The sequence below is a fragment of the Megalobrama amblycephala genome, linkage group LG3 (genome assembly GCF_018812025.1).
Source record: "Megalobrama amblycephala isolate DHTTF-2021 linkage group LG3, ASM1881202v1, whole genome shotgun sequence".
NCBI lineage: Eukaryota > Metazoa > Chordata > Actinopteri > Cypriniformes > Xenocyprididae > Megalobrama > Megalobrama amblycephala.
In genome coordinates this window covers 11,965,596-11,979,620 of record NC_063046.1, presented here as the reverse complement: position 1 = coordinate 11,979,620, position 14,025 = coordinate 11,965,596, and the positions used below count along the sequence as shown (strand labels likewise).

At 36.4% G+C, this 14,025-nt stretch overlaps 2 protein-coding genes across 2 annotated transcripts; one reads left to right on the top strand and one right to left on the bottom strand.

The window, feature by feature from the left end:
- Positions 1-1,706: 1,706 nt before the first annotated feature.
- On the top strand, positions 1,707-5,880 carry dhrs4 (dehydrogenase/reductase (SDR family) member 4). Its single transcript, XM_048183884.1, has 9 exons — positions 1,707-1,954; positions 2,314-2,438; positions 2,610-2,787; positions 2,911-3,012; positions 4,546-4,616; positions 4,716-4,767; positions 4,925-5,059; positions 5,209-5,264; positions 5,619-5,880. Exons 2-9 carry the CDS (start codon positions 2,317-2,319, stop codon positions 5,731-5,733), a joined length of 831 nt encoding a protein of 276 aa, XP_048039841.1. The 5' UTR covers positions 1,707-1,954; positions 2,314-2,316; the 3' UTR covers positions 5,734-5,880.
- A 280-nt stretch (positions 5,881-6,160) lies between these two features.
- tinf2 (TERF1 (TRF1)-interacting nuclear factor 2) lies at positions 6,161-13,187 on the bottom strand. Its single transcript, XM_048183849.1, has 10 exons — positions 12,871-13,187; positions 12,103-12,305; positions 11,763-11,861; positions 11,500-11,595; positions 9,674-9,784; positions 8,986-9,106; positions 8,055-8,862; positions 7,903-7,958; positions 7,730-7,812; positions 6,161-6,541 (listed from the first exon to the last, which is right to left on the bottom strand). The coding sequence occupies exons 1-10, from the start codon at positions 12,899-12,901 to the stop codon at positions 6,431-6,433; spliced, it is 1,719 nt and encodes a 572-aa protein (XP_048039806.1). The 5' UTR covers positions 12,902-13,187; the 3' UTR covers positions 6,161-6,430.
- Positions 13,188-14,025: the final 838 nt, after the last annotated feature.

Here is a 14,025-nt window from a genome sequence, read left to right as displayed (position 1 = left end):
CCCTACACTCATATTTTTACCAAAAGCAGTACAGTCAAACCAAAAATTATTCATTTTTGATATATTTTTACTAGTGGGTGCAGGACACTATAGTTCATTTATGTAAGTGAGGATATCAAAATAAAGTAAACTGTGACATATAATAACCAAAAATTCTTCATACAGTGGACTACCAGTAAAACTGATAAAAATCTGGAACCAAAAATTATTCAGACACTTTGACCTGACCGTGTTTTGCTCATAGACTGTAAAAGTTTGCTTAAGTGTTATCTGACATAATTAAGATTAATTTTTTCTGACACGGTTTAACTCTGAGATGGTGTCATATTTTATTACCATTATAGTGAATAAACTGTATTAATTAATGAAATGTTCAAGGTGTCTGAATAAATTTTGGTTTGACTGTATAAATCTAATGCAATCTAATTTAAATTTAGAAAGACATTTTAAATAAGTTTACTTTAATTTAAATAAAATGTTTTACTCATTTATTACCTATAAGAGAATGGATAACTATAACTTTAAATAATACAAGGAACTACTGTTTATCCACAAGCCGGCTCACAGTCATTAAAGGGTTAGTTCACCCAAAAATGAAAATTCTGTCATCATTTACTCACCCTCAAGTTGTTCCTAACCTGTATGAATTTCTTTCTTAGTCTGAACACAAAAGAAGATATTTTAAATAACCAGTTCCATCTTCCATAGTATGGAAAAAAATACTTTGGAAGTCAATGGGGTCCATCAAATGTTTGGTTTCCGACATTCTTCAAAATATCTTCTTTTGTGTTCAGCAGAAGAAAGAAATTCATACAGGTTTGGAACAACTTGAGGGTGAGTAAATGATGACAATTTTCATTTTTTGGGTGAACTATAACTTTAAAGGGATACTTCACCCAAAAATGAAAATTTGATGTTTAACTTATGGAACGAATGCGGCGCCAGTTCCGTTTTTTTCCGTAAGTTGAATAGGAAAGGCGTAGGACATACAGCATAAGCTTTTTGAAGAATACGGAAAGCAGAGGCACGTGCAGGGCGAGCATTTGCGTTTATAAAGCATATACATTTGTATTTTTTTAGAAAATGACCGATCGTTTCACTAGATTAGACCCTTATTCCTCGTCTGGTATCGTTTAAAGCCCTTTGAAGCTGCACTGAAACTGTAATTTTGACCTTTCACCATTTGGAGACCATTGAAGTCCACTATAAGGAGAATAATCCTGGAATGTTTTCATCAAAAACCTTAATTTCTTCTCGACCAAAGAAAGAAAGACATGAACATCTTGGATGACATGGGGGTGAGTAAATTATCAGGAAAATTTTATTTGAAAGTGGACTAATCCTTTAAATAGGCTAATATTCCTTGAAACTAAATCGCATCTTCCTCCAGAGGGCGCTTGTGGGCTCAGAAAGTTGAATCCTCCATTGCCTTATTTAAAAGTCTAGACTTTTTTTGTTGTTGTTACATTTGTACTAAAATATATAATAATTTAATCAGTTAATTTCAACTACTAATACCTGACATACAAATTAAAATCTGGCCAATCAATCTTCATAAAATTATATGTAAGAATTTCCAGTAAATTGTACAGTAATCACAATGATCTGTGATTGGTCCGTCTTGATCAGCGCTGTAAAAAGTTACAGATACCATAAAACAATCGCAGCAACAAGCCAGCGCTCTGTGCAATAGTTTACACCTAATTAATGACACCAGCGAAATGTTAGTGTAGCAATCGAATCGAAGTGCACATAATTAGGAAAAAGAAACTGAATAATTATTATTAAGAAGCATCTTACCAGACCAATTAGAGACAACTTCCGCACCGTTTATCACCGCCCTTTGTCGGACACAAATACACAGTCTACCAGTTTATAATATTTTTACGCCAACGACGTAGAGAGAGACGTAGAGATCACTTGCAAAGTGCTAACAGACCTTCTCAGCGCGCAGGTAAGCTTTATTTCTTGTTATTAAGCTATGCTTTCATTAATCACAATTTATCAAAACATTTAAAACACCTTCCTTTGATTCGCTCTTGGCTTAACTCAAACATGCCATGTTGTGCAGTTACCTCCGTTTAACGTTAACTTTAAGCAGGATAACTTGAAATAAGTCACAGAAACTCTTTCTCACTTTCTTGACAGGATATGTAATCATTTTATTAATGTTAATGTAAATCTATTTTGTGTACCTCTGACTTTTACCCTAGATGACCTTTAACCCACTGTCCTACTTAATGCTGTAGCAAATAGTTACCAGTTATTATGCAGACTCTCTTTCTGTCTGTCTGACTGTCTGTCTGTCTCAAGGCAATGTTGAAGGCTGTAACCAGGTGCCTTTGCTCAAATCCTGTTGCTGGAAGAAGAATGCTGTCCCATCACATATCACCGAATTTGGCAGGAAAAGTTGCTATAGTTACTGCATCCACAGATGGGTATGATGTTTGATTTCCTTTGAGTTCTTAAAACAAAAGAGCTGACACACCAATGGCCCTCTGGTAATAACTGATAAAACTACTAAAACACATGTAAATATAAATGTAAAAATGTATTCTCAATACTTGCATAACATACTGATAGTCTCTTGTACTCACCGATCTCCTCAGGATTGGGCTCGCAGCCGCAGAGGCCTTGGGTCAGAGGGGAGCGCATGTGGTGGTGAGCAGTCGACATCAAACCAATGTTGACAAGGCGGTTTCACTCCTGCGCAGCAAAAATATACAAGTAATAGGTACTACATGCAATGTGGGGAAGGCAGAAGACAGAGAGAAGCTCATTAACATGGTGAGGAATGACTTTTCTTGACTTTTCTTGTTCAAGAAGCAGTTTTACTTGCATAGAAGTCACAATAGAGAAGAAAACACTATCGCAAATTCAATTTCCATGTTGCTGTTTATTTTATTGCAGACAGTCGAGCAGTGTGGCGGTGTGGACATACTGGTGTCTAATGCAGCAGTGAACCCATTTTTTGGGAACATATTAGATTCCACAGAAGAAGTCTGGGACAAAGTATGACAAAGTTATTAAGCCTTAAAGGGATAGTTCACACAAAAATGAAATTTCTGTCATTAAAGGATTAGTCCACTTTTAAATGCACTTTTCCTGATAAATTTACTCACCCCCATGTCATCCAAGATGTTCATGTCTTTCTTTCGTCAGTCGAGTTCAAGTTACGGAAAAAAACGAAACTGGCGCCACGTTCGTTCCGTAAGTAGAATAGGGAAGGCATAGAACATTCCGCGTAAGCGTTATGAAGAATGCGGAAGCAGAAAGTACGTTCAATGCGATATTTTGTTTATAAAGCATAAACGGTTGTATTTTTTTCGAAAATGACCGATCGATTCACTAGATAAGACCCTTATTTCTCATCTGGGATCGTTCAAAGCCCTTGAAGCTGCACTGAAACTGTAATTTTGACCTTCAATCTGTTGGTAGCCATTGAAATCCACTGTAAGGAGAAAAATCCTGGAATGTTTTCATCAGAAACCTTCATTTCTTTTCGACTGACGAAAGAAAGACATGAACATCTTGGATGACATGGGGGTGAGTAAATTTATCAGGAAAAGTGTATTTAAAAGTGGACTAATCCTTTAATTACTCACCCTCATGTCGTCCCAAACCCGTTAGACCTTCGTTTATTTTTGGAACACAAATTAAGATATTTTTAATGAAATTCAAGAGTTTTTTTTTATCCCCCATAGAAAGTAACATAATTATCATCATTCAAGGTCCAGAAAGGTAGTAAAGACGTTGTTAAAATAGTCCATGTGACTGCAGCCGTTCAACCTTAATGTCATGAAGCGACGAGAATACTTTTAGTGCGCAAAAACAAAACAAAATACCGACTTTATTTAACAATTTCCTCTCTACCCTGTCTTTTCCGTATTTACATCCAAACACCGGCTCAGTATTGGCCGGCTCCTGCGTCAGCATCACACGCATGCATTGTGGTGCTCACATAACCAGCGTCGGCCAATATCTTAATTTGTGTTCCTAAGATGAACAAAGGTCTTGAGGGTGAATAATTAAGGACAGGAATTTCGTCTTTGGGTGAACTCTTTAAAAAAAGAAATTATGCACAAATAAAAAAACTCAGTAGTATCCATATTATATTAAAATAATATATAATGTTGTATTATAATGTGCTGTCAAATGGATTAAATCGAATCTAACATAAAAGTTTGTTTGCATAATATATGTGTGTGTAATATATAGTAGTCAACATTTGAAGTGGTTCAAAACCTTCTTCTTAGGATAACTTGGTTCTTAGGACAACTTTGATTAACTTTTTTGATCCACTTCAAATGGTGACTACTGTATATATATGTATATATATATATGCATGAATTTCTTAGACACAAACACACACATATATGTATAAATGTGTATACGCATATTATATATATATATAGATACACATGCACATATGTAAACAAACTTTTTTGTTAGATGCGATTAATCATGATTAATCGATTTGACAGCACTAATTATAAAAATCAAAATTTTACTGACATTTTATTGACATGCACTTTATGTTTGCAGATACTTGGAGTTAATGTGAAGGCTTCTTTCCTTCTTACAAAACTTGTTGTGCCTCACATGGAGAAAAGAGGGTGAGACAAAAGTTTAAAAAAATGGGGGTTTGGGGTTGAGTGGAAGACAGAAGTATTTAAAAATAAACTTTATATCTGAGAATACCCTTTCGTTTTCAGAGGTGGGTCAGTTGTGATCGTGTCTTCAGTCGCAGGATACCAGCCCATGCCAGTATGAAGACTTATATGTTTACTTGCTGTAATGTAAAGTTTAATCATGCAACAGACTTCAGCCTTGTCAATTCAGATAGAACTTAAGTGGTTTGTAGACTTTATCATGTGTTACTTGTTTAGCAATAGTTGAGAGTTCACCTTTATGTCACTCTTAGGGTCTGGGCCCCTATAGTGTGAGTAAGACCGCCCTGCTTGGTTTAACTCGAGCTCTTGCTCCTGACCTTGCCCAGAGTAACATCCGGGTCAACTGCGTTGCTCCTGGCATCATCAAGACACGTTTCAGTTCTGCTGTAAGTATTCAGCAAACACTCGACAGCTTTCACTTTCAGAGCTGCTGGGAGAGCCATCTTTTCATCTAATTATAATTTGACAAAGGAGGCATCGGTTATAGTCTTTTCAACATTCAGCTGTATAACTCTTTGCTTCTGTTCTTCTGTAGCTGTGGGAAAATGAGGGTGTGCTGGAAGAGTTCTTGAAACAGACAAGCATAAAAAGGTCCGTACATTTGCTGTCAAGACAAAGAATGAAATGAAACAGTGGAGGTGGAGCTTGAATAATCATCCATAGGGGACACAAGAAAAGTTTACTGAGACTACATTACCGCATGAGTAGGAAATGTACTGAATTGACACTAGAATTTTGCTTCACAAATATATTACATATCGAACACATTCAGCATCACTTTAATAGTTAAAGCCTATGAATGCATGATAAATGTTTTAAAAAAAATTCCCATTACCTGTAAGACTTGTAGACTTGCAGCAATTGTCCAAAAAAATACCCATCCTTTTCCTGAGCTTTTGTACATATCAGGTAACCTGATTCTTACGTTATGTCTTGATCTCTTAGACTCGGACAGCCAGAGGATATAGGTGGCGTGATTGCGTTCCTGTGCTCAGACGAAGCCTCGTACATCACCGGAGAGACCATCACTGTAACCGGAGGCATGAACTGCAGACTGTAAGAGGACTGGCATACAGGCAGTAAAACTTCTCATGAACTTGCACATCAGAGGGAAACCTTCTAATTCAATGACACATGTGTAACAGTTGATATAGAAATGCATTATACATTTAAAAATGTTTAATTGTATTAAAATGATTTTTGATGATTTTTTTGCATTCATTTAGTCTTTTGATGTAAAACTTGGGATTCGTACATCTTTCAACCAGACTTTTCCAGTCATTTGGGATCACTGGTATTAAATTTAACTATTTAACTAATAACTATTTTAGATTTTAAAGTAAAAAAAAGATTAGACTAATAACCAATTTAGCTTGTGATACAAAGAAACTAGAAATAGAAACGTTCATGACTTAGAATTTTAAGAATGTTTAGAATATGTCCAAGTTTTCTATTATTAATTTCCTTCAAAGAGTACAAAACAGATCTAGCACTGGACAAAATTCTTTATTGTAATATATTTCTTTACATAACAACAACAACAACATAATCCTACATGATCAAGATACATAGATTAAAAATAAAATTAGATTATTTTAATAATAAATGCGCACACTTCCTAAAAAAGCAGGTAGGTTTCTGTGGTTACAAACATAAAACAAAGTAAGGACCTTATGTCTCTTGATAAAATATGAGACTTGTACTGTCTATAACAGCAAAAACTGCAGCATTAAAGTATTTAAGCAAGAATTTCTGCATCAATGTCTGCTTCCAGGAGACAATGGGAAACAAAACACAGGATTCCAGAACTCCCGGAGAGTGGGCACATATGTACCATTCTTTGTTTTGCAATACTGCTGATTGAATACCTAAAAAGAAATTTACAAAAAAAAGGCAAGATCAGATCGAAATAACCACAGTTCAGGCAGAAATTAAACCTAGTCTTAAAATAAGTATTCTTAAAGGAATAGATCCCCCAAAAATAAATTCTGTTGTCATTTACTCACCCTCAAGTTGTTCCAAACCTGCTGAAGACAAGAGATATCTTGAAGAATGTCTGTGACTAAACCAGTTGATGGGCCCCACTGACTTCCATAGTATGGAAAATAAAATACTATTTAAGTCAATGGGGCCCATCAACTGTTAGGTTACCGACATTCTTCATAATATCACCATGTGTTCAGCAGAAGAAAGAAATACATACAGGTTTGGAACAACTTGAGGTTGAGTAAATGATGACAGAAATTTCATTTTTTGGGTGAACTATAACTTTAAAAGGGCCATTTTGGTTTAAGATAATTCACATATTGTTCAGGAATTAATTAATGCAATATCCTAGTGCATGTAAACTGCAAATTTGAATTTTTCTTCAATATGCACTATGCCATTTTAACACTACATGGGGCCACATACACACTGCAAAAATTTGAGGATGAAAACCGCTTTAATAAGCATGAGTGAATCCCCTAAATTTTGTGGTGTCTGTAAAGAAAATGTCTGAACTTGCCATAGCTGCCAATATTATGTTAATAACTGAAGGCATAATATTGTCTGGCAATTGTTCAAAAACCATTGTTGTGTTTAAGCACGTAAAATTGCAACTTATAAACATCTCTCTGTATTGCATCGTAGGGCTGGTGGGAGAAACTAAGGTGTAGAGACAGATTTAAAAGAGACATACCTCCTTCTCTGTGATTTGCTAACACCACTCCTGGAGAAGAGAGACACACATTGCAGACTCGCTTTCAGAGTCCAAAAGAATGACTTCACAGCATTAACACTAACTTGCTCAGTTTGGTTTTGTACAACAGTACAAGGCTTTAATTGTGATAACCAAACTCCTGTGTGTACAGAACACAAATAAAGCACTCAGAAGTGCGACAATTGAATTTAGCTGCGGTGTGTATGTGGCCACAGGATCCTGCTGTAAGTACTGTACAACACTCTTGAGAAGCTCTGGACATTGAATTAAATGACTGAACCTTCACTCTAGTCGCTGGTTCTACATAACGTAAAACATAATTGGTTGTTTGAGTCATTTAGGTGGAGTTACAAACCTTTCTCTTCACATTGTCTATTGTGTCATCATCAGAATCACCTATGATGTCATCTGATGACTTAACTGAGGGAGATGGTGTTTCTACAATAGATGAAAAATCAAAAGTTAAAGTTTTTAGAAAACCCCCCACCCTATATTAACCATGTATGAAAAATTAAAATTGATAGTTACCTGGAATACCGATTGGAAGACGCACAAGTGGAATACACGGGGAGCATGAAGAAGTTCTTAAAAGAACAAGCAATTTAGACAAGAATGAATTAGACAACATAACATTAACTACAATAAATAAATTATATTATTAAATAAATTGGTGTTCTTACAACTGATTGACTGATAAAGTCAGGTGTTTTTCAGGCGTTGAACTCGAATCAATATGTTTCCTTTTCCGCAGCTTAGAGACACCGTTTCCCACTCTTTCTTTTGAAGTAGGCTGGCCTGGAGACCTTGTATTTTGCTTCTCAGCAGGTGGATGATTCAGGTGGACAGGAAGATCGGCATTGCTGATGTTTAATCTGGGAAGGACGACTCTCAGTTGACGCTTCACACAGGAAATGCGGAGTGCTTCTTCCTGTGACTCGATGGCCTCAAAGTTTCTCTTGGTGGAGCATTTCCTGGCAACATTACCACCTCTTTCTTCATTTATGTTCTTAACTCCAGTCTTTTTGGGTAGTTTGTTTGCCCTCTCATTACTCTCCTCCTCTTTGTTGCTGCCCTCTTCCTCCTCCTCCTCTTCTACTTCACTGCTAGATGACTGACTGATCACTGTGACCAACATATTCCCGACAAAATTGTCCTGTTCTGGATCCTTCTCTAAAATCTGTTTTTTAGAACATAAACTTAGTTTGCTCCTGGTATTTCTGGATATATCCGAAGACGATTTGACTTCTTGTCCCAAACTGGATGCTACTTTCTCATTGTTTTTTTGGAGATCGTCATTGGAAATGGACCCAATCACAGGTGTGACCTGTGACTGGGCTTCTTTTGCTGTTCTGCGAGTGGCTCTGGCCGGAGTTGTGACTCTGTTGGATGTGGAAGTGGGTTCTGACTGAATAGTCTGCAGCACTCTACCCGAAAGAGGGAGGGAAAGAGAAGTCAGGATCACGTCACCAGTGGATGACAGAAGAGATGCTGAAACAAAGAAAGAACAACAAAAAAAAGGATGACAATATAGATATTGGGAAGGGAAGACAGAGTACATCTAAATTCAATCTTGATATGCAATTACTTGATCATTTCAGCTCCCAGACATACCTGAGCCGAGGTGTCCGACGCATCTTTCGTGCTGCAGCAGAGTCCTGAGGAGTTGGGGCTGCGAGGCAGAGCGCGCGCACTCCTCCAGAACAGCAGGGGCACCACTGAGCCATGAGACTGTCTGAAACAGACAGCACAATACAGAACAGTGAGCAGAAACAAAATATGGACTCTGACTGGCATCATCAGCACTTGCTGTAGTGTATGACCAAGCTTAAGGGACCTAGTCATATACTTCAAATACTTCAATTAGCCGATTAACTTCTTTACTTTGGCAAATTATTATAAGCAAATACTGTGTAAAGGACCATACTTACAACTTACACTTGAATATCTTTATTAAACAATTAAAACATTACAAAATTTAACAAAAAAGTTCACATATTAATATTTAGGCAGTGTGTGCAATACAGTATTTCTTCCTTTTCAAATATTTTAGACAATTTTATTGTACAATTCCTCTCTGAAACAACAATAAAGGCTTAGAATGTACAATTTTCAAGAAAAAAAAAAAATATTCAATCAAAACTCACATCTAATTATTTTTCTTTACTATATGCCATGATGACTTGAGTAGATTAAACTACAATAACAAACAATAAACTCTTATAGCACTGTAAGAAAAAAAAAATGATTTTCTCAAAATGAAACATAAGGTTTTTGTCCTGAACTAAATTATGAATTATACCTGAGCCAGATCTGGAACAGGTAATAGCTTATCCACTCGGATTATAAACTCCCACATTAGCTTCTCTAAACTGGCCGCATAGTTTTCTCCATAGTGAAGATGGAATTCCTCCTGGAGTCAAAGACAAAATGTCAGCGTACATAAATCAGAGGTTGCATTTTCAGGCATTTACCCAATTTTATAAACATTGATGGATTATTTAAAACTACTAATAGGCATTTGGGAAGCTAATAGTAATTAAAAGGAAACAAAAACTATCAATTAAAATCAAGTTTTGAAGTGCCCCTCTTATGCTTTTTTGGATGCTACCTTTTACGTAGTTTGTAAGATAGCTGTTTGTGAATGTATAAGGTCATAAATGGAGTTATTGCCTGAAACTAGTTGTTAATTGTAGTCTCGCTTCCTGCATGAAGTTACATAGGTTTGTAACAAATTTGCATAATGCCAGCCTATGGTTGTCATTGGCTGCCCGTGAACGACGTCTACTTTGACCCGTCCTCAAACACTGTAGTTGTAGCTGAGGCCTGGAAGGGTTTGGTTCGTGTTGTTGCTGTTTTCTGCCCTGCGAAAGTAAATCCACTTTGCATGCACTTCCAAAGAATGAGAACTCAGGCTCGAATTGATAAGGAAAGTAACAATGGCATCGGTTTTACCATATCACAAGGGTTAGTTCACCCAAAAATGACACTTCTGTCATTAATTACTCACCCTCATGACGTTCCAAACCCGCAAGACCTTCGTTCATCTTCGGAAAACAAATTAAGATATTTTTGATGAAGTCCGAGAGGTTTCTTATCTCCCATAGAAATCAACGAAATTACCACATTCAAGGTCCAGAAAAGTAGTAAAGACATCGTTAAAATAGTCAACATGACTGCAGCGGTTAAACCTTAATTTTATGATCAAAAACAAAACAAAAATAAGGACTTTATTCAACAATTTTTCCTCTTCCCTGTCAGTCTCCTACACAGTGAACGCAGTGCAGAGCTTCCATGTTTATGTCAGAGCGCCGGCTCGGTATTGGCCGACGCTGTTCACGTGAGCACCACGATGCACGCGTGTGATGCTGACGCAGGATCTGGCCAATAAAGAGTCGGCATTTGGACATAAACACGGAAGCTCTGCACTGCGTCATCTGCTTATGAGACTGACAGGGAAGAGCAAAAATAGTTGAATAAAGTCATGATTTTTGTTTTGTTTTTACGCACAAAAAGTATTCTCGTCGGTTCATAACATTAAGGTTGAACCACTGTAGTCACGTTGACTATTTTAAAAATGTCTTTACTACTTCTCTGGACCTTGAATGTGGTCATTTCATTTCTATGGGAAATAAAAACCTTTCGGATTTCATCAAAAATACCTTAATTTGTGTTCCAAACATGAACGAAGGTCTTGCGGGTTTGGAACAACATGAAGGTGAGTAATTAATGACAGAAATGTAATTTTTTTGTGAACCAACCCTTTAAGACTAAGGAAGCCTCTGGAGCTGAAATTCAGATTGGTAATGGCCGTTTAGTTTCCAACACGCACTGTAAGTGGTCGACCAATCACAGCAGACCGGGCCATATAAACAATCAGAGCCGAGTAGGCTCTCGGAAACGAGGGGTTAAGACAGACCAGATCCTTCAATGAAACCGTTTCAGACATTGTGAGAAAAGAGGTGATGCTGCAATGTATATTATGAGAAAATGAAAGTGACCTTGGATGCATGTAAACCTGTTGTAGGAGACCTCAAAAACAAAATTAGGAGCCTTCAAAATAGCATAATAGGAGCACTCTCATCAAAAAGTATCTGGTGAGTGAGGATTTGTATTTTTTTGTTTTACCTTGAAGAATTGTTTTCTGGCTGCTGTGTTCTTCAGGAGAGATTGCACCAGGGTTTGGAAGTTGTCTTTAGCTTCCTCCACCTTTTGATCCTTTCTCTGAGGATAAAAGAATGTACAGCGCTTGCTGATGCATCCAACTCTTGTGAATCAACATGCAAGAACAATCATTTGAACTTCTATATGAGCTAGATGGGACAGAATGAAACTAGAAAAATAAGATGAGAAACAGTCAAGGACTGCACCAATGTCTAGGCCAAACTGACCCTTCCGTTGAGATTGGAGGAAACCTGCAGCTTGTGCAGCTCCTCAAGAACATGCTGAGCATCAGGAGGATCAGACTGACGAAGCTCCTCTAAGATCATCTGCAGATTAACAAAGAATTGTCTATTTGCAAACTAAAAAAATCTTAGAAAACAAGCGTTAAATATAGGACCAAAGGGTACTTCACTGAATCACACTTAGCTTAAACTGTAATGTACAATGCATGTGTACATTACTAAGAATGACATAAACGATGAAAATATATAAAAAAGGATGAGCTGTTGGTTTCTATTTAGGTTCTTATTTTTTTGGTTTTGTGACAGTATTTTTCAGTAATCTTACCAGTGCCCGCAAACCCATTGTCAGCCTGGCCTGATGTCTGTAATGGAGCAACCCAGGTACAGTCTCACAGAGTGATGTTACGATCTCCTCCAGTTTCCCATAATACACCACTTCCCTCTTCACCATCACCTTCCACATGGCTGCAGACATCAGCCGCAGTGGTGGAGCTATAATCTGCAGCGCTGACAGGGGTAGAGGTGCATCTGTTGAAAAAAAGATCTCAAACAATTAAATCAAGCAAACTGTATCTCTGTATATATATATATATATATATATATATATATATATATATATATATATACACACACAGATAAACACACACACACACACATATATATATATATGTGTGTGTGTGTGTGTGTGTGTATATCTGTGTATATATATATATATATATATATATATATATATATACATACATACATATATATACATATATACATACATACATATATATATATATATATATATATATATATATATATATATATATCTCAATTCACACCTGTCTATATAATGTGTGTGTGTGTAGTACAGTGCAGTATGTCAACTACCCATACAGAGATTTGATGATTAGTTCTAGATATTTACAGCTCTGACATGCACATCTGTATATAACTGGATGTAATTCTTAATTGACATCAGCTGGAACTAAATGTAAATAGGAAATATCTTGCATCTAATGACAGCAAATGCACCAAAATGTAATAATAAACCCGATTACATTTCTTTTATTAGTAGATTATTTCGTGCTACATTGCATAGACCCACCTTTATCCATGGAGTTAGTTGTTGTTTTCATTGTCTTGTCCGTCCTGAAAACAAACAACTCTGATGTTTTGCAAATCGTTAACTTGATTTCTAAAATTACAACAACAAAAAAAAACTTTAAATAGCTTAAACAGTCATCTGCAAAGAGTAAAGGACGATTGGACAACACTGTGATAACGGTAAGGCTTTCTGTCGTATGATCTACATTTAATAAAACAACTGATGATTCATATGGAGATAAAGTTGGCCGCAGCAAGAAAATACACTTCACGCGCCAAAATGACGAAATACTGTTTCCGGTGTGAAGTATGCCAAGAAGAGAGTTTAAAACAAACAACAACAAAAAAAAAAAACATGTGCGCCCAAATGTTTTGTAGGCAGCTGTGTTTAAATTAATGATATTATAATTCTTGACAATATGCAATACTATTTTATTTTTAATAAAAGTTATGTCCATGTTTCTTTGCTTTTTTTATGTTTTTTTAATTATTATTATGACGTGTAGTTGCGTCTGTTGCTTTGTCTTTCAAAATAAAAGTCTTGCCAGTTCAAGTACTGTGGACATTAAAATAGATGCTGCCACCACAATGTTATGAGCACTAGGTTTGTTCATTGACCTTAATTAAGTTCATTAAAGGGTTAGTTCACCCAAAAATTAAAATTATGTCATTAATTACTCACCTTAATGCCGTTCCTCACCCGTAAGACCTTCGTTAATCTTCGGAACACAAATTAAGATATTTCTGTTGAAATCCGATGGCTCCGTGAGGCCTGCATAGGGAGCAATGACATTTCCTCTCTCAAGATCCATAAAGGTACTAAAAACATATTTAAATCGGTTCATGTGTACAGTGGTTCAAAATTAATATTATAAAGCGACGAGAATATTTTGGTGCGCCAAAAAACAAAAAAAAACAAAATAACGACTTATTTAGTGACGGCCGATTTCAAAACACTCAGAACGTTATGAATCAGCGTGTCGAATCTGCTGTTCGGAGAGCCAAAGTCACGTGATTTCAGCCGTTGTCAGTTTGACACGCGATCCGAATCATGATTCGACACAAAAGATTCATAACGCTCTGAAGCTTCATGAAGCAGTGTTTTGAAATCGGCCATCACTATATAAGTTGTTATTTTGTTTTTTTTGGCGCACCA